Source organism: Mangifera indica, chromosome 18 (assembly GCF_011075055.1).
Source record: "Mangifera indica cultivar Alphonso chromosome 18, CATAS_Mindica_2.1, whole genome shotgun sequence".
NCBI lineage: Eukaryota > Viridiplantae > Streptophyta > Magnoliopsida > Sapindales > Anacardiaceae > Mangifera > Mangifera indica.
The window spans coordinates 9,601,177-9,621,693 of record NC_058154.1 but is presented as its reverse complement, the minus strand read 5'-3'; the positions used below and the strand labels follow the sequence as shown (position 1 = coordinate 9,621,693).

General features: G+C 30.4%; 3 protein-coding genes across 4 annotated transcripts; 1 reads left to right on the top strand and 2 right to left on the bottom strand.

The window, feature by feature from the left end:
• Window positions 1–433: 433 nt before the first annotated feature.
• LOC123202142 (pathogen-related protein-like) lies at window positions 434–2,543 on the bottom strand. Its single transcript, XM_044617907.1, has 4 exons — window positions 2,340–2,543; window positions 2,093–2,225; window positions 1,422–1,720; window positions 434–769 (listed from the first exon to the last, which is right to left on the bottom strand). The coding sequence occupies exons 1-4, from the start codon at window positions 2,496–2,498 to the stop codon at window positions 599–601; spliced, it is 762 nt and encodes a 253-aa protein (XP_044473842.1). The 5' UTR covers window positions 2,499–2,543; the 3' UTR covers window positions 434–598.
• Window positions 2,544–8,560: 6,017 nt separating this feature from the next.
• LOC123202187 (alpha-1,3/1,6-mannosyltransferase ALG2-like) lies at window positions 8,561–13,016 on the bottom strand. The gene is made up of 8 exons (XM_044618010.1): window positions 12,820–13,016; window positions 12,505–12,621; window positions 11,157–11,350; window positions 10,975–11,080; window positions 10,368–10,515; window positions 10,101–10,228; window positions 9,135–9,301; window positions 8,561–9,033 (listed from the first exon to the last, which is right to left on the bottom strand). The coding sequence occupies exons 1-8, from the start codon at window positions 12,881–12,883 to the stop codon at window positions 8,740–8,742; spliced, it is 1,218 nt and encodes a 405-aa protein (XP_044473945.1). The 5' UTR covers window positions 12,884–13,016; the 3' UTR covers window positions 8,561–8,739.
• A 4,605-nt stretch (window positions 13,017–17,621) lies between these two features.
• LOC123201610 lies at window positions 17,622–19,092 on the top strand. 2 transcript variants are annotated; one of them, XM_044617185.1, is made up of 3 exons: window positions 17,622–17,810; window positions 17,925–18,080; window positions 18,862–19,092. In XM_044617185.1, exons 1-2 carry the CDS (start codon window positions 17,738–17,740, stop codon window positions 18,047–18,049), a joined length of 198 nt encoding a protein of 65 aa, XP_044473120.1. In that variant the 5' UTR covers window positions 17,622–17,737; the 3' UTR covers window positions 18,050–18,080; window positions 18,862–19,092. The 2 variants fall into 2 exon arrangements, with proteins under 2 accessions (XP_044473120.1, XP_044473119.1); XM_044617184.1 differs by lacking the exon at window positions 18,862–19,092 and having other exon boundaries at window positions 17,623–17,810; window positions 17,925–18,268.
• Window positions 19,093–20,517: the final 1,425 nt, after the last annotated feature.

Genomic DNA, 20,517 nt, shown 5'->3' with positions numbered 1-20,517 from the left:
AGTTAGCTAGTAAAGACCCTATGAGAGCACTTTTGTCATTATCTTATGTTTATGATAATGTATTTAAATTTACAGTTAATTCCTGTTGATTCTATTACACACTTTATATTATTTGTATTTAAGGAAATCTTTTGATCCTTTTATTGGTATATGATCCTTCAAGCGTGACATATATAAATATGACTTATATAATATGAAATTACATTTTTAATTATCTCTTCACTTAACTTCATTGAGAAATAGAGTTTCATATTATCATGTGACAATTACGACAAATGACATGCGATGATATTACCATACCAAATGTGAGTTAGAGTAGAAATTTTTATTGTAAGATTTTGGATATTTAGTGCTTATTCATAGATATTTCTTCTGGCTGCGAATGGAATCAGAGGGAGAAATTCTAAAAATTATAATGCAAGCAGTAGCCATATTGAATCAAAAGCCGTCACTTTATTAAATTTTCATGACGAAAGGAAGCACAGAAACATAACGGCATGAGCCATCCACATCATGTCTTATCTAATTAGGCTGAGTAGCGTGTAAAAGGGCACAACCACGCATGAGCCAGCCACATCTTATGCATGCATGTATGCATTTATTCTTTGTTGGAGAAGGGACAGCCATGGATTAATGGTTTTGAACTTTCAGAAATCTTATCTTCCTTCTCCGTCGACTCAGAAATTGGTGGCTCTTTTAATAATCCTCCAAATAACTCTGCTGGGTCATAGTAGATTTCTACATCCTCTACCCTCAGTGATTCATCAACCTGTCATGTTAATTAATTAATTAATTATATATATATATAATTTTTTGAAATAATCATACGAAGCTCTACCAAGAAAAGCGAAAAAACTTTCAGAAAGTTCGATAAAATTAACAGTGTGTTATCTTGCCCATATATGACCAAGAAGTCAAAGTTTTTCGAATTAAATTAATTTTTTCGTTTGAAAAAAGTCTTAAATTGAAACCAAATTGATTTAAAAATTAACTAATTTTGAACCAAATCAAAAATACTAATTAACCGAATTGAATTTTTGGTTAACTGATTTTGAATTGAAGTTTTAAAAAAAATCCAATTTTATTATATTTTTCTATTCTTTCTGTAAAATTGATTCAATAATTTATTCATTTCTTATTTAATCTTTTTTCAAACCGGTATGATTTGGTGAACTAGTCTTAAAAATAAACAAATTGATAATTTAATGGAGAAATTGAATTTTCTATATTATTGAATTGGTATCCAAACAGGTTTGATTTTCAATTTAAAAATCGATTCAATTATATTATCAAATAAATTTAAACACCTCTAATGCATAGGTTTCATAAAATCTTTGAAAATTCAGGTGAGCTCATGTCATAAAAAAGATTTCGATCCTATATATATATGCGTGTGTGTGTTTAAAGAATATATATATTACCTTAACAGTGCCCAACCCAATAAATTCAACCTTTTCTCCGGTGGGGGCATGCCCTTTGAAGGGGCCTTCAAAGAAACCCCAGTGCCTGAATTTGAAAGCAATAACAGGAGGACCAGAATAAAGAGTCAGAAGTTCCCAGGCAAACCCTCGAGGTAAAGCCAATCGAAATGCTTCATGAGATGATTCGAAGCTCTCTTCTTCTGCTTTGTAGTATTTGAACTCCTCTGGCAGTGAATTCTTCAACAACGCATTGTAGCTTCCTAATTTCAGTGTCTCTTCAGCAGATAATCCCTCCCTTCCTGCAACATGTATGTCAATATACATGTGTTATATATCCAATATATGATAAGTTAATGGATCTCATCAAAGATCTAATAAAACTTAAGTATTAGATTAATATTATTTACACAGATCATAATCTTTAAATGTATTAAATTTATCTTTATTCATCACTTAAACTTATTTAAAAACTATTATTAAACTATTAAATTACCTAATTTTATTAAACCAAAATCATTAACTATGCCTGAAAATTTTCCCGCAGAACTTGAAGATCATAGTGAAAAATAGAAAAATAAATTGCGAATAACATGACACAATATATAACTATAGTAAGCTTGCATCTTATATGATTTTCTGCTTGTATTTATATATATATATATATATGGTACCATTAACACTGAGCTTAAACTTCTCAGGATTAATGGTTTTGTAATCTTGCAGGCGGGTTTTGTGTTGGAACTCCATATCCCATGTCTTGATAGCATTTTGCACTAATTCTTCTAAGGATCCTTTGGGCCACTCCTGCATAAATAACACCAAATAATAAGTTACAATTTTACAGAGATTGATTAATATGGAAGAATAAACTATGAAAGAGAGATGTATGAGAGGAGGATGAAGGTGGCATAGATGCACCTTAGTTCGGCCTTCTTCAAAGAGCTGATTTACGCTGTCAAAGGAGGGAGGGCCGCCATGTCTCCATTGAATTTTCTCTCCACCTTCATCTTTCAGGAAGGACCTGTACTTATCTCCCGTCCCAGCTGCTGTAACTGGAGCATCGTCACCTGTTGACATATTGTTGAGGAAATTAAAGTTCCCTTTGTGAGAAAAGTATAATCTGGTGAAGAGGTTTTATAGAGATTCTATAAAAATCAAAAAAAACCTTTATAACCCCACACACCAACAAACACATATATAATAATAACGTGTTCGTCACTCATTATGTAATTTACAGTTACGTACTAGTTTGGATATTGACAATAGCGTAGGATACAATGAATATAAAGGTAAAAACATTGCACAAAGGATTTAATATCTTTTGGATCAATTATCAGAAAACTTATGTTCTTGGTATGTTATTTATTGATGTTGAAACAGTAAATAATATTCTAAGAAGGATGTAACTTGGGCAAGGATCCTTAGGTGGGAATAATAGCTCTGTTTTTGTGTCGATGTATTCAAAGTGAAGGTTTTTTCTTTGCGTTGATTTTGATATTTGTAGGAAAGAGCCATCAAGGAAGACCAGTATATCATATTGATGAGTGATAAACGTTTGTGATATTGAGGTATGGTTGGAGCTCTCCTTCCTTAGCAACAAATTGTTAATGAGATTTTGTGCCACCAATTTATATATGTAATTTTCAATATTGTGCAAGATAGGTTACAATGATGACATTAAAGATTAATTAATTAATCTTAATATAGAACATAAAAAAATTTTAACGTGATACAACCTAATTACTAGAAAATCAATATCCACAATACGTTATTGGTATTGATACAATATAATATATCCTGAATTCTAGGCAAGAATCCTTAGGTGGGAATAATGACTCTCTTTTTGTTAATGTGTATCAAAAGCACTATTGGATAAATGGGTTTTTCTTCTAGTCCTCATGATTCTCCTTTATTTGTTCACAACTCTACTTCTAGCATTGTTTTGTTGCTTCTTTATGTCAATAATATAATTATTATTGGTAGTGATCTTACAGAAATTTCTAATCTCAAGATTTTCTTAAGTCAACAATTTGAAATAAAAGATCTTGGATCTCTCAGTTATTTCTTAAGACTTGAAGTATCTTTAAGTTTTAATAGGTATTATCTCACACAAGCTAAGTATATCTCTGATATTCTTTCTAAAGTCAAACTAATTGATGTTAAAACAATCAATACACCTTTAGAAACAAATGTCAAGTTGCATGCTACCAATGGTGAACCATTACGAGATCCAACTCTTTATCATAAGTTAGTTGGAAACTTAGTTTATCTTACAGTAACTCGTCCTGATATTGCATATGTTGTTCATCTTGTTAGCCAATTCATATGAACTCCTAGATCTACTTATTCGCTGCAATGTTTCTTGTTTTACGATACGTCAAGGGCACTTTGTTCCACGACTTTATTTCTCCTCCTCATCATCATTAGCATTGCAAGTTTATTCTGATGCTAATTGGGCTAGTGATCCAACTGATAAACGTTCCACTATGGGATATTATTTTTTTTCTTAGGGATTCTATGGTTTCTAGATGCAATAAGAAGCAATCTGTCATTTCTCAATCTAGTATTGAGGTGGAATATTGAATTCTTACTGACACCACCTCTGAACTTTTTTAGTTACGGTGGTTATTGCACGATGTAGGTGTACCTTGGACATATGCAACTCCTCTTTATCGTGACAATCAAAGTGTTATCCAAATAGCTCACAATAATGTTTTTTTATGAACATACAAAACATATTAAGATAGATTATCACTTTGTTCGACAACATTTGTTTCAAGACATTCTACGCCTTTATGCAGTTTCGTCTGCTGATCAACTTGTTGATATTTTTACTAAGTCTCATTCACTTGGACCGTTTTCTCATTTAGTTAGCAAACTCAAAAGGACATTTGTTTTGTCTCTTTGAGTTTTAGGGGGGGTGTTGAAGATATCTAATATATCATCAATTGAACAGACAATCATCAATCAATCATCAATGATCAATCAAGCAAGAATCAAAATCATTAATCAATCATCAATCAAGCAAACAATCATCAATCAAGATCAAGTAGTCAAGCAATCCCACCAATCAAGCTAACAATCAATCATCAATCAGTCTCATAGATTAAGAAATCAATCAATCACAAAGAATAGGCAATCAAAAAATTAATTTTTTTTTCATTTTTGTATCTCATTATATACTAGTATAAATACTAGTCCTTTGTATATGAATTTATAAATAAGGAATATAATTCTTTCATATTTTTAAATTTTGATGAAATTAATATACCCAACCAAAAGAAACTATTAATAGCGAGAGAAAAATAAAATATATTAATTATTTATACTCTCATTAAAAATAAGTAAATTCAGGATGTTAACGAAAAAGTGGTGTCTTTAAAAAATTTTAATAACAAGAAAAATCTCATTGTCATCCATTGTTGTATCTTTTCTTGTTAAAATTATTTTTATCGCTAATACTTTTAACGAGGAAAGTTATAACAATAATACTTATAACAAAAAAAGATATAACGATTGAGCATGACAATAATTTTCTCATTATTAAAATTTTTTTAAAGATGAGAAATATATTTTTAATAACAATTTTTTTAATTAAAATTATTAGTTTTAACGAAAATATAGATAATTATTTATTAAAATATAAAAATAATATTTATAATAATAGAATATTTATACTTTAATTATTATCAATTATTTTTTTAATGATATATATAGTATAATAAAAATTAAATATAACTTTTGTACGATGATGCAATGGGTTTGATTGACAAAGAAACAGTCACGATAGAGAGAGGTTGATTATTGTGGGTTTGAACAAATGGAGATTTCTCGTGGAGAATTAAAGAAATAAATAGTAAATATTTTAATATTCAAAGCAGATTGACTGCTGATGAATGCTTACCTAATACATTAATCTCAATTAATTGTTTGCAAAGTTTCAACGCACGCGGATTTCTTGTTGGACTTTACCGGCTGCTGCTGCTTGCCAGTGGAGCTCTTATAGATACATACATACATACATATATATATATATATATATATATATATATATATTTGAAATTTTTATCCTTATTTTAATTCGTATATATATACGTCACTCATTTCAAAACTTAAATAAATATCTCACAATAATAATTTATTTTTCCAAAATACTCTTCTTGAAATAACTCATACAAAGATTCTTTCTTTTTCTCTGTAATTAGAACTAGATTCGAATTGAGCCCATTTAAACTTGAGTTTGAGCTCGACTCGAATGAGCCTGAAACGAGCCAGCCCTATAAGAGATCTAGATGCTCGTCAAATTTTCTAATTAAAAATTTTGATACAAAACGACATCGTTTTAACTAATATATATTAAAATGATGTCATTTTAATAACGATAAACGAACCGAACTGAATTCGAGCAGAGTTCAAGCTTGACTTCCATTAGCTCGAGCTCAGCTCGCCTCAAATCCAACTCTATTTGTAACCATTTCTCTTTTCTTCTTCAACTTTCAAGTGAGAAAGAAATCGAAACTCAGCTACTAAGATGATCAAAAAAGATCATTTAATAGAGTTTAACTGAAAGAAATGAAGGGTTGAGCTTTAACTAGAAAAAAAGTTATTAGTTATTACTAAAAAAAAAAGTTACTAAAAAATCAAAAGTATGGTTAAAAAGGGTTGGTGTCAAAATAAAAAGGGGTTTTGGTGTGACGCCAACCTTTTTTAATTTTAAAAGGGTTGGTGTTTCTGTTATGAATAATTATTTTAAAAATCTCGAGTATTTTAAGATGGAATTAATGGTCTTCTATTTAAATGTCAACCCTTCATTTCTTCTAGTTAAATCTTATCAAATAATTTTTTTTTATCATCCTAGTAGTTGGGGTTTGATTTCTTCCTCACTTGAAAGTTGAAGAAGAAGAGAGAAAAAGTTGCAAAGAAAAAGAGAGAATCTTTGCATAGGTTATTTCAGGAAAAGTATTTTGGGAAAATAGATTACTGTTGTAGTATATTTGTTCAAGTTTTGAAATGAATTATATATATGTATACACGAATTAAAATAAGGCTAAAAATTTCAATTTCTCGTGTATATATATATATCTTGTTGGACTTTACAGCCGGCTGTTGCTGACCTCTTGCCAGTCAAGCTTCGTTATACATGTATACATACATATATATATAAACATAAATAATATATATATTTTTTCAAAAATATAATATATTATTAATTACATATTTTCAAAAATATAATAATATTAATCATAATTTTAATATTTTATATAAATTTTATTATTAACAATTTGAATATAAAATATTTAAATAATTATTAAATTTAATATAATATAATATATAATTAAAATTCAATCTTTATTAGAAATTATCAAGATAGGTTAGAGATTTGGATGACAAAAAATTATATTTTTTATTTTATATAAACATAATATTATGATAATTAATTAAAAATATAAGAGATATTTTTATATTTTAAAAATTTATAAAAAACAAAAAATATATAAAGTGGCAAAAATATATATTTAATGTAAAAAAATAGATAAAATACATGTTTAATGTATTTTAAATAAAAAATTCAAATAATATATTTAAAATATAAACTATATCAAAAGGTAAGTTAAACGCGAATAATTCATGCTTTCATTAGCTAGAATATTGGTTTTTTCATGAAAGCTGCATATAAGATAATATTTTTTAGTTATCTGATTTAATATTTATATGATTACTCATTGAATCTAAGATTTGACTTATTTAATATAGTTAATTTTACTCCAAAAAATTAATCCGACTCAAACGGAGATTCTTGTTTAAAAAAAATAAGATTTAAATGAACATCCATTTTTTCTAATTTCAAATTTTGAAACTTACTTCTTATTTTTAATTCATTTTATAATTTTAAAAATATATTTTCACCAAACGGAATGATACCCGAAATCAAATAAAATCTTTCAAGAATTATGAATTTTTGAATTACAATTTATAATAATATTCATCTTTGATAATTTTTATTAAACAACAAAAACTTTTGATCAATATTATGTATACACATTTTTGTGTATATAATTACATACATAAATAATGTATTATCATATGATTGAATATTACTTTATCTTTAATTTAAAATCAATCAATCATATAATAATACATTATTTATGTATTTAAAATATATATACAAAATTTTATTGAAAACTTGTAAACGTGGACACACTAAAATTCACTTCCCTTAACATTTACTCCATGGAATAGAGACACACTTAGAGATTAATAAAACTATATACATATTTTGAATAGGCCAAAATATATATACGAAGACGATTTGTCTCTGTCTTTGTTGAAGAATTTTATATAAATAGATCTCTTTATCTGTATGCAATTTTTTATTTATAGGATAAAAATTAAAATTACATATAATCATATAATTGAATGCATTTAATTCCCAATACAATAATGAATCTACAAAATTATTCTAATTTTGCTTCTATGGTTAGTAGATAACCTCATTTTAGTAGAAAATGATTGTTATCTCATGAAGGTAAGATATAGAGAAGGAATGTAACCTCTATGACATTGGAAATTGAGTTTGACACATTGGGAATATCGAAGAAAGGTACAGACTGTCAAGTTCTAGTTTTCCCAATGTCTTTGGATAGAAGATCTTCTACCTTGCATTCTAAGTGGATTTACGTGTAGGTGATGCGAAAAACCATTGCATGCAATTCTAGTGGGTAGTTGCTTGTCATGATTGGATGTTTCTTTGGTGTAGCTTATGCGCATCTTCTCTAAGAATGAGAATGATCACAAAACAATCGCCTCTTCAAAAACTATTCATCTTCTGCACAAATGAAGGCCTTGTGAGCAAACCAGAGCATTCAATACGAAGATGCTTTTTGAACATTTGGTAGAATCAAGCCAAAAAAATTGCTTCTTCAACCTGCAATTTTGTCCACAACTCTCTGTATGTGCAAACTCCTCAAACAATCAATGCGCGAACTAATTCTTCTGCTGTTGAACAAATCTATGTGATCCCGTAGATCACCTGTTTCATCAAACGAAGCTATCTTGAAGTTGTAATTTGATGAACAGTCTCTTGGGTTGAGTCTTGATTGTAATGAGATTAAGAAATAAGGTTTTGAGAGAGAAAACAATTTTCTTCGAAAGTAAAAGCCTCTACAGATTTGAAGGCTTTATCATCTATTAAAACAGGTATAATATTCAAAACATGTTAATGAAAATATTTACTTAATAAACCTTAATGTTTTTTGCTAGTGACAGCCCGATCTGATTTGTCAATTATTTTTGTCTGCGTACAATGATTTTCCCAGTCTCAGTCTTCCTTACCTCTAACGATATCAATGACGAATCGATTCAAATGCTGGCCAAAAGTCTTTGTAGAGAAATTCTCTGTGACATGCTTCAGGGCCTCTTCACCCATTGTCTTAGCCAACTGGGGATCCTTGATGAGAGTACCCATGGCCGATGCGAAAGCTTGGGGCGTAGGGTTGCAAAGGAATCCAGTAACCCCATTCTTAATCGTCTCCACAGGGCCTCCGCTGTTGCATGCAATTACAGGTTTGTGCGCTGCCATTGCCTCTAATGGAACAATGCCGAAGTGTTCATCCTACAATAAATAACATTTGAACTATGCAATCTTTTTTTTTTCCATTTAATATTAATATTAAAAAAAAAAAACTGTAAAGAGAATGCTGGAGAAATCCACACCTTTGGTGTATAAAGTACACACAGGCATTCAGAGAGAAAGGCGTTTCTTTCAGCTGTGGAGCAAGACGTAACAAACCTAACACGGTTGGCAACTTTATTTTCTACTGCAAAGCGTTTAAGCTCCTCCAAGTACTCAACATTCTCCCTCAAGCGTCCATCATACCCACCTGCAACAAGAGAGAGAGGTCAGTTACTCTTACATCCAAAAACCATGCCAGTAATTCGCTCTCACATCAGCAACAATGTCGCATTCATGTAGCTTTCCCTGCTGGAGTTTATGACTTCCTAAAATTCCATGTTAAACGCCACCAAGAGTTTCATTAATCAACTCCATTTCACTTTTTCACCATGCATTTTACTAGCCACAACATTGTTCGCAAAGACTATTCCAGTTCTAGATGGTATTATGCTTTTTTTCTCCCATTTTTGGCTATGAACAGCAAAGTGAGTTATCTGCAACAACAGACCATAACCAAGAGCCCTTCCACTTATCACTGACTTGGGCCACCAAGAGCACTTTTTACCCTTATGTGTAGCATTACAGCTAACTTCAAGTTATTCAATATAAATATGAACGGAACTTGTATTATGATTCCAGTTCTTACAAGAGATCTATACTGCCATATATTTATAACTGTTTAATGTGAAGTCAAAAATTAATGGGGAAATGTTTCAAAGAGAGTAAGCTAAGACACTAACTCTCTCAAATGTTAAATAAATGAAATATTCCAAGTGCAAAACAATGATGGATCAAAAACACATCCTTAGAAATTTTACTCCCACAAAAACTATGTTTCTGACATGTCACCAAGATACAACTGTTAGATTGAAAATGATCACCTCTCTGGCACAAACATGCCTGTTACATGGGCATACACTTTCCATGTGAAAGATCCCAATGCACAGACATGCTTAATAGTCAGTAGCATAAGACATTTGCCAAACCAGAAATAGTGAGAGACTTGCCTGCAATGGTCAAGGTAACATCAGATATGTTATGATCCCCTTCATGCATTTGAAGCGTAACAAAGGCTGAAAGAGCTAAATCAATATTCTTTTTCCTTTCAAAACGGTTAATGGAGAGAAAATTCAACCTACATCAAAGGAAGTAATAAGAGTTCAGACTCCAAACAGTGACAAATAAAGAATACATGACTAATAACATGATACAATAGTCTTCTAAGAATGAAAAATGAGGGAAGACACAAAGAGGTATACTAATATGTCCATTACTTATTAGAATAGGGTTCATCAAACTGATCCACATTGACTGCCGGATATAGGACAGCTGGAAAAATTCCTCGTGCATGAAGACGCTTGAAAGTATTAGCAAAGGTAGTGGCTGTAAATTTACTATTAACAAGTATCATATCTGCCATTCCTGCATTTCAAAGAAGCAAGTAAAATAGATATATAGCAATATGTTTTTTTTTTGGCAAGTAACATTATATTACTAAAACCAAAAGAGACAACCTAAGCTCATCTTGTTAAACTATCTCCACAAAAGCAAGATAGGGAACAAGATAGCAACTATGAAAAAGAATTTTCTATCACTTTACAAGGACCCAAAAGGCACCCTATACATCAGGATCTCCAGCCCAACACACACAGAACATCAAGAGTACAGGAGGCACACAACACAGCACCCAAACCCTTAGAAAGGAAGGCAGCAGAGACAGACCATCTCTGGCTCAGCAGACTTGGAAAAAAGGTGCAGCATTCCCAGGCAGGCAAACAAAAATACACATATATAGCAATATGTTGCAAAAGAATAATAATAAAATACATACAAAAATTATATTTAAGATGAGCAGCAGAAAACAAGAATTTGGTATCAAACCAGTTGTTATTTCTTCAACAAAGTCTATAGGCATCCTATATATTCTCCTGAGAAAAGTTGTATGTTGAGCCAGTAACAAATCTGGGAAGTGACAATAGAATAAAACCTGACAAAGAAGTGCAATACATGAAACAACTATAGTGCAAGGTATGGCATATAAGAGTTGATTTTAATATAAGTACCTTTGTTGACCCTTTAAGTTTCAAAATTGGGATGACCACAGAAACTTGATCAGCCAGTATAATGTCAAATGGTGACCAATTGAGAAGCACACAAAGCGCAACAAAAATGCATCGCACGTATGCACATAATGCATGAAGACGGTAGAAGATATGGCGAGGTAGGAAATCCCCATACACTGTAACTGGGAAGGTACCTAGAGAGCCAAATGAAATAAATATGGTACATCATATGTTTTTTATTAAAGGACTGGACAACAGGTGAAAGCAGAAAGATCACTTGAAAGCAGGATAAAAGCATCAAGATGTGGCAGAAATAAACTTCAAAAGCTTGTCCATGACCCAGTAGTAATTCCTGTCACCCTCTCTCTAGATGTGTCATGAATATATTAGACATCCAAAAAAAAGGATATATATGTATGCAAATAGGACTTCCATGTACACAAATTTGAGACATGACATACCTTCACATCTATCCAACAGACTGAATTATTGAAATAGTATTAAAGCAATCCAAATTAACCTCAAAACGATACTAAATCTATTATTAACAGAGAGGAATTAGTAGTTACAACATCTGCTTAATCAACTAGGAATTAAGCTGAAATGAGTCAGTACTTCAACAATCAACAAAGTTCTCTAAACAAGCAAATACTATCCAACAAATCATAGTATCAGTTAAATAATTAGCAAGATATTGAAATTAATTTTGTTCCCAGCCCATCCCATCATTTTAGTCTTACATTACTCATGTGAATTAGCTTATATCACACTAATTTACTAAAAATAAACTAAGATTCAATGCCTTTTCATATATGTTTTTAGTCAGAACGCATGCTAACACACCAGTCACATTCCTTATCTTGTACAAAGAATTCAACAATAGAACCACGTACAACTTATAAAAGGAACTGATTCATTTAACTATCCACTTCGAACTTGCAACAGCACTCGTAGATAGCTTGTAGCCTTCTACATAGCACATAACCCCACAAAAAGAGCAAGAAACAAGATACAATAATCACATACAAAGTAATATATATATATATATATATATATATATATATATATATATATATATATATATATATATATATATATATATGTATGTATATATATTCAGTTTCTCTTCAAAACCACAAACTAAAAATAACCCATATTCATCAATCCTCTGCCCACTATTATACTACCATCAACCCTTCTACATCAGGATTATTAACCCACAAACCTTGCAACAGATACTTAGAGAAGACAATGGGTAAAAATTTCAGCTCTAATTCAAGTCAAGTTCATTTTTTATTTGCACTGCCAATTCAACGACATAAAAGTTAAACAATGGAAAGTCACCGACCACCAAGAGTTTCCTCAAAACACCGAGTCTTATCATGGTGAGCTGTAAAAACATGAACATTGTGCCCATGGGAAACAAGCTCAACAGCGGCATCAACAATCAATCTCTCAGCTCCACCTATCAACCATTGAAACATACCCAGATAATAAAATTAAAATTAACAGTTCCAGAAGCTTTACTGATGAGCTACTAAGAGCGTCAAATCCAATCAACTGAACATGGGAATTTCCATTTTTATTTTATTTCCAGCAAAAAAACTAAAACAAATACCGAATAGAAAGATAATCAATGGAGCTTTTTCAGAAACAAAATTACCGATTCCCAGATCGGGGTGTACGATGGCGATGTTCAGCTTTTTGCTTGCTTTGTTCGTTTCCATCGATTTTGCTGCTGGGTTTTGACTTGCAATTAACCGTTCTTTAGGTTGAGTGAGAAGCTAGATGGGTTCGAATACAGCACACAGAACGCATCTTCAATGACTTACTAATGCCGCACTGAAAATATCTTCCCAATGACTATTTCCCAAACAAATTATCACCATTGAAAAGTCTAATTTGTCCATCCTCAATTTTGGTTACATAAAATACTATTACCATAGCAGGTAACTCAAAATTTTACAGGTAAGATAAAAAGTTTGAATTCAAATTTTCCTCTAAAAATTTTAATATTTCACTAATTCTATTAACTTTTAAGATTGATTTTTCAATACAATAATATTATATATGTAATTTTATATATAATTAAATATTAATTTATTTTTTATTTTTAATTATTTAATTATATAACAATTATTATTATTTATACATAAAATTATATATATATCCCTACTCTTTGCAATATCTTGCCTTTACCTTCTTCTCCTACTTATTTATTATTAATAAATATCATTATCTCCTCTCCCTTTTAGTTGTCTCACTTATTTTTTATTATATTATTTTTTTATTTCACTAATTTATTTTAGATAAATTAAAAAATTCAAGAGTGATGATTAAAATAACAAAAAAAAATCATCTGATAATGATAATTGGAGGAGAATAAGAGAAGAAACAAGGTAATGCACCATTGATGATGAAGAATTGAAGATAACGAGAAGAAAATGAATAAAAAATAAAAAATTATAATTATTTTATCGTAACAAAAGGCCAAAAGATTAATTTCCACCCAAGGTTTAAAGTATTATCAATTTTTACTTGCAATTTTTCGAAAATCTAAAATCCCACCTACCATCCAATTTTGTTAATGAATTTTGTTAGTTTAAGGCTTAAATGAGTATTTTACCCTTTTTAAGTGAAATAACCAAAATAGTCTCTAATTTAAATTATTAATTTAATACATTAATTTTGTGATTAAATATGAATTATTGATTTACCTTTCATTATATAATGATCAAATAATTGCTCCTAAAATTGTAAATTAAATTTCTGCAATTTGTTTACCTTAATTACATTTTAGGGTAAACAAATGTGTTGGATTGATTTCATTATTGTGATTGACATTATATGAAACTTGTTAAATTTGTAAATACTATAGTTTTGATTTAAAATTCGAGAGAGTGGAAGATATACTAACAAAGTTTTTGTATATCATCATATGTTATCAATGTGTTGTCGTTGTCTTAGTCGTCATTGTTAACAATACATCGATTTTTTTGCAAATTAATGGGTGCAATTTTTCAAAAAAAAATCTCTCACAAGAAACGCAAAAGGAAAAAAAAAATAGACTCCATTTCTTTTCTTCAACTTTGCGTTTAAACCTTGGAGTACAAGTGGCAAAAACCCATCCATGAATAATAGAATAAAAACAGAAATTTAATCGCAAATTTTTTAAAACTAAGCGTTAAATAACCTTTCATGTGTCATAATTCTATTGGCTAAGTCAATCTAAAATGATCCATATCCATTGATCTTTCATAAAAAGTTGGAACCATCAATCTTGGATAATAATGGCGCATTTAAACGTTTTATAAGAACTGTAATACCTTCAGGTACGTTTTAGGGATATTTATGTCTTTTAATCTTATTTCAAGATATTTTCAATTTTAAATATATATGTTCACATGCATGTGTGTGTGTGTTTTTATATATATATCTATATAAATATATAGATATACATAAAGAAATTAAAAAAAAAAAAAGAAAAAGAAAGAAAAGGAGATAAGGATTATATAAAGAGAAAGGAAGAAGACAAAACAAAAAGAAACTTCAAGACTTTTCTCTCTTCTCTGCCTCATCCAGCAGCCAGCCTTCTTCATGCTTTTTCTTTTTTTTTTTTTGAAGAAAAATGAAGGATTTGAAGGAGTTTTGGAAGACAAGGAAAGAAAAGAAAAGAAAATGAAGCACTTTGAAAGTCTTGGTAACCAAAAGATCTCTTTCTTTTCCCTTTACCTATATTTATATATATATTGGATGCATGTTATATGAATATGTTAGTAAGTTTTGGTGTTGATTTAAAGTGATTTTGGTGATAAAGGAAGCAAGACAAGGAAAAGGAAGCCAACTTGCAAAAAATTAGCTTGAAATATGGTAAGGGGTATCATTGTTGATATGTTACATGTTTTAGGCTTTTGGTTCATTGGATCTATGTTATAAATGATGATCTTGAAGTTGAGAAATGTTGTTTTGTCATTTTGGGTGCCTATGTGTATGATTTTGTTAATGGCAAAGAGTTGGATAATATTTATCGTTTTGCCACTGAATTCCTCCCATGTTTTGGCTGTCTTATCTAATGAATTATGAGTACTATTATAGCTTTTTGGAAAAATCTTTGAATCCTCTTTCCAATGATATATAGCTTGTATGAATTAGAGATCATTTGGACTGTTAAATATTGTATGAACCAGAAAGGACTGTTTTACCAAATAAACAGAGGAGACAGTTTTGCCATTGATTTCGTCTCATGTTTTGGCTGTCTTATCTAATGAATTATGAGTGCTATTATAGCTTTCTCGAAAGCTCTTTGAATCATTTTTCCAATTATATATAGCTTGTATGAATTAGATATCATTTGGACTGTTAAATATTGTATGAACCACAAGGATTGTTTTACCAAATAAACAGAGGAGGCAGTTTTTGCCACTGATTTCATCTCACATTTTGACTATCTTATCCAATGATTTATGAGTGCTATTATATCTTGTTGGAAATATATTTGAATTATATTTCCAATGATATATAGCTTGTATGAATTAGAGATTATTTGGACTGTTAAATATTGTATGAACCACAATGACTATTTTACCAAATAAACAGATGAGGCAGTTTTTGCCACTAATTTTATCTCACGTTTTTGACTGTCTTATCTAATGAATTATAAGTGCTATTATAGCTTGTTGGAAAGCTCTTTGAATACTCTTTTCAACGATATATAGCTTGTATGAATTAGAAACCGTTTGGACTATGAAATTATATGAAAAAGAAGGTTGTCCTGTCAAATGAACAGTGTTGTGAACAGTATTTCACAGTTTTGGAAAGGAAAATAAAGAAAAGAAAGGAAAGGAGAGAAAAAGAAAAGAAGAAGAAAAGAAAGAAAAGCAAAAGAAAAAAGAATTTAGGGCTTAAGATTCAGAGGTCGTCCCAAGAGTAATGTCTAGTGAGTTATGAATAAATTTAGATGGAAGCAAAATTAGTAAGATATAAGACCCACATGCATGCTATAAACTATGAGGGGGCATTTTACACTACACCGCCCGCAGTAGGACACGTCCATAGTAGGATATATACCCCCAGTAAGCTCCGCTCGTAGTAGAGCTCAATTCAGATTCAGAAATTGTGTAGTGAAAGAAAGAAAGAAAGAGAGCTCGAGCTTAGAAAAGAATCAAATCTCTATAGTTAGCTTACAGAAAGTATCAAATAGATACCATATGGGACAAAGTATGACCCAAATAGTAAAGAATGAACTAAATTATCCCTTCAATCTCTTATAGAGGTGAGGATGTGAGGTTGAGTCCTGAGAGTGAGTTAGAACAGGAAAGAAGATAGTTTACTTAATTCTTTCCCCTTACTGAGTGTTCTTATCTCTCACTTTTTTTTATTTCCTGATTGCAGGTACAGGTGATCGAGGTAGTTGCGAGGCAGGGTCAGGTCAGTGAAGATAGATCCGACTGAAGCAGATTATCTCTGATTTATATTACATACATACAGTGACATGCTCTTGTCAACAGTTGTATATGATTACTCCCTGTTTTCAGACGCTTTCAGATGAGTTTTCATATGAGTATATACATTTTTTGTTCGCTTCTAAATTTTCAGTTTTCTTGGAATACTTTCTAAACACTTTTAGTGATGCGTTTATTTTAAAGTATTTTAAAAGAAAAAAATAAACGTTCAGGATATTAATTCCTAACATTTCTCCTTCGGTGGATAGTATTTCTAGAGAAGGTTGTTACAAGAACTATGTTCGAGTTAAGTATTTAATGTTATCGCTTTCATTTAAACTTGTCTGATTTTCTCACCCTAACACACATGTTCAAGAGTCATTCTACCATGCTAGCGATCAGAAATTAATCACCCAACAATTTCTTGTAACATGCCAAAACAACAAAATTTAAAACGTAAATTTGCCACAATAGCAAATAACATAAAGAACTCTTTTAAATTTTTGTCGCTCCTATGTCAACTTTTTTAAAATTCTAGCAGAAGATAAGTTTAAATAAACGAATTTTATATTAGTTTATAACATTTTAAATAGGTGATGTATAATTACTGTAATACCCTTTTCACTTGCAAAATCCGTTAATTTTAACGGTTCATAACTCATGAGTCACTCTTTGGATTTTCAAAAAGTTATGGGTGGCACTCTGGTTAAGCATCAAACTTTGGGTGGGAATAAGTCCTTTGGCCTTGACAAAAAAACAAAACAATACTTTAAACTAAAACCAGACTAAATTTACAAACAATAATAGATGATAAGTGTGAAAATAAAATTGAATAATATTATCTGTATATGTAATTTTAATATATATATAAAATATATTTTTATATAATTAAATATTATTTTATTATTAATTTAAAATTATTTAATTATATAATAATATATCACTTTTTATAATGAATTTATGTATTAAAAGTATATAGGAATAGTTTTATTATATAAAATTTTCTCTCCAAGGAGTACTATGTAATTTCGTAACTTTGTCATTTTCGGCCTACACATTTTTCTCAGTTCGGAGACACTCACCAAGAAGTTGCACGGTGATAAGCAAATAGGGAGCAAACTTGAATTCAGGGGGACGAAGATGACCGGAGAAGAAATGTCGGGGCCTCCCGGCCCAAAGGTTCTGCGTCTCCTCTATTTCGTGGGGGCCGGATGTAAGTAAAATTTGATTGATTTGATGCACAAACACATAAATTCATATTCTCTCTAGCTTTGAATAATTTCAGTTTTAAATTAAAATAAAATCTGATGAAATATTAATCTTATAGTCATCTGTACTGCGGCAATCAACAAGTGGCGAGAACTGGAGCGGAAGTCTCTTCAGAAGAAACAGCAAGAGAGCAATCTATTGACGGATGACGCGGCCAATTCGGTACAAAAAGTGGTCAAATGATAGATCTTGTTATGAAATTACAAATTTTATGGTAATAATGTCGACTTTAATTCATTTTTACATTTCAATTGTGTATTTTGAGTGATTTTGATAGTGTATAACTTTTAGAGAGGTTAGGGTTTATGTTTTGGGTTTTGGAGCTTTCAATTTAGTCGTCATGCTTTGCTGTAATTTTATTCAATAATCTTTTTATTACAATTTCCTAAAATTATATTGTTTGATAAGCTCCTCAAATCCATCTAAATTACCATGCACTGGTTAAAATTGATAGCATTGCTCTGTGTGTGTATATTCAGATGCATGAATTCAGAATTAAATTTGAACTTTGGATTGGACCATCAAATATTGAATTGTTTGGATATCATATTTGACTCATGATTTGGAATTGAATTGTTTTTTTGAGGGGTAAATTTTTTATTATTGATTGAAGACTTGTTTTGCACCACTGGCAACATAGATATGAGAATAGATTTTATATTCAATTTTTTGATAATGGAGTACTAAATATTTACCCTCTTTCTCAAAAAAAATTGAGTTTGCTTAAAATATTTGAGATGCTTTCCTTTCTTAATCAAGCATCCTTTGTTTAGTGGCCATGTGTAAGAATTCAATTTTGTGAACCTAAAAAAGGATAGCAGCTATGAAGTAATACATTTGTCAGTCAGCCGATATTTCCTTAATGAACTAGGCAGGTTTACCTAAACTAAGAATGGACCTACCACTGTATATTGTCTAGCTCAGTACTTGCTTTGCTTTTACTTTTGGTTTACTCACTAGAGGCCATGGTAAGATAAAAACCTGGGGCACTGCAGAGCAAAAATGGAGGTGGAGCAGAGGAGGAATTGTATGTTGACATCAACTTATACTAGGATATTTGAATGCTTTAGCATTAATCTTTTATGCACCGGCTTAAATTTCTTTGTTAAGAACAGTTGCTAGGATGCATGCAATTCTGGGTAGCATGTTGTTCCATGTATTAGATTCTTAAATTTAGTTTACATGATGTTTTATATATTATCATTTTGTTGTGTTTGACCTGATTACCTAGTTATGCAAGTATCATCAAGGATCACTTTGTTTATGCATTTATTTATGATCGTATATATTGCTTTTCATGCTTTTGAAGTTTATGTTTAGGAAATCATGAAGATCATTCACATTAATATGTTATCTTATGTATTAAAAATTATGTACTGTAGTAAGTGAGGTAAAAGTTTTGATATTTAAGCCCTTTGCTCAAACCACAATAAGCATTAACATCAATATCCCTGTTCATGATATCGATTATAAATTGAATGAAAACATTTTCATGCATATCAGTTATGTTTGGATGTTTTTGCCTCTTTCTGATGAAATCCTAGATGTTTTATCGGAAAACCAGCTTCGTGTTTATTGCTTATTGTTGTACCTTTGATATGGATTTAAAACCATATAATTTGCATAATGAAAGACTATTGGTAGCTATTTCTCAGAGTAAGATATTTACCATGAAAAAGTATTATTCTGCATTTTGTAAGGAAATCCTAGGAATAAAAACTATGCACAAATTTGTCTGAAGTCTTCATGAAATTCGAGTAGTTTTGCAATGAATTTTTAAACTATAGATATGTGTACTAAAACATAGTAATGGGAAATCTATGATATTTCCTCTAGAAAGAGAAAGAGGAAATTGATGGGACTAGTTAGAACTTTCAGCTGTGATTTTATATGATTAAAGGACATTTCACTCTCATCTTTCTGGAAAGCAAGAACAAAAAGGAGAATTCCACATCAAACGAAGTCTATAGCTACAAAATTTGTTAGATGTACTTAATATTATGAAATTCACATGCCTAGCATTATCATGAAAGCAATCCATCACTAATGGCAATAGAAATCAAAGAAATTTCATTAGTAATAATCCAACTTTCTTTGTTTCCACATTTTTTGCTAGCAATGATCATATGTCTCCTTGTTATGTCATAAAAAAGGGGTAGTAATGATCATTTGATTCTTGTAGTGGGAACTGAGACTGGAGAACCACTCATGGGTACTCAAATAGAAGTCAAGAAACAATTGTCATTGAGTTTTAGGCATTTTTGTATATATAATATGATGATTTATCATTAAAGTTGTCCATGATTGAAAGTTTTTAATAGGTTGAATAATGGAACAGTAAGACAGAATAATTGGGAAGGTAGAAGAAATTTGTTTTTTAAGTTGATTATTGGTTTTGGGGCAAGCTTGGGTCTCGATCGGCCTACAGAAAAATAGTCTGAACTTAGAATCATTAGTTTTATACATATATATATAAAAAAAATCTGGGTATTTACCATACATTTTAGACATGAACATCAAGACTAAATAATTGGGAAGGTAAAACAAAACCTGTCCTTAAGCTGATTATGAATTATCTATAGGGATATTACATTGACAGAGGGGTTGTGGACTAAAGTTAATCTATGAGCTTACCTAATTCAATACTTAGA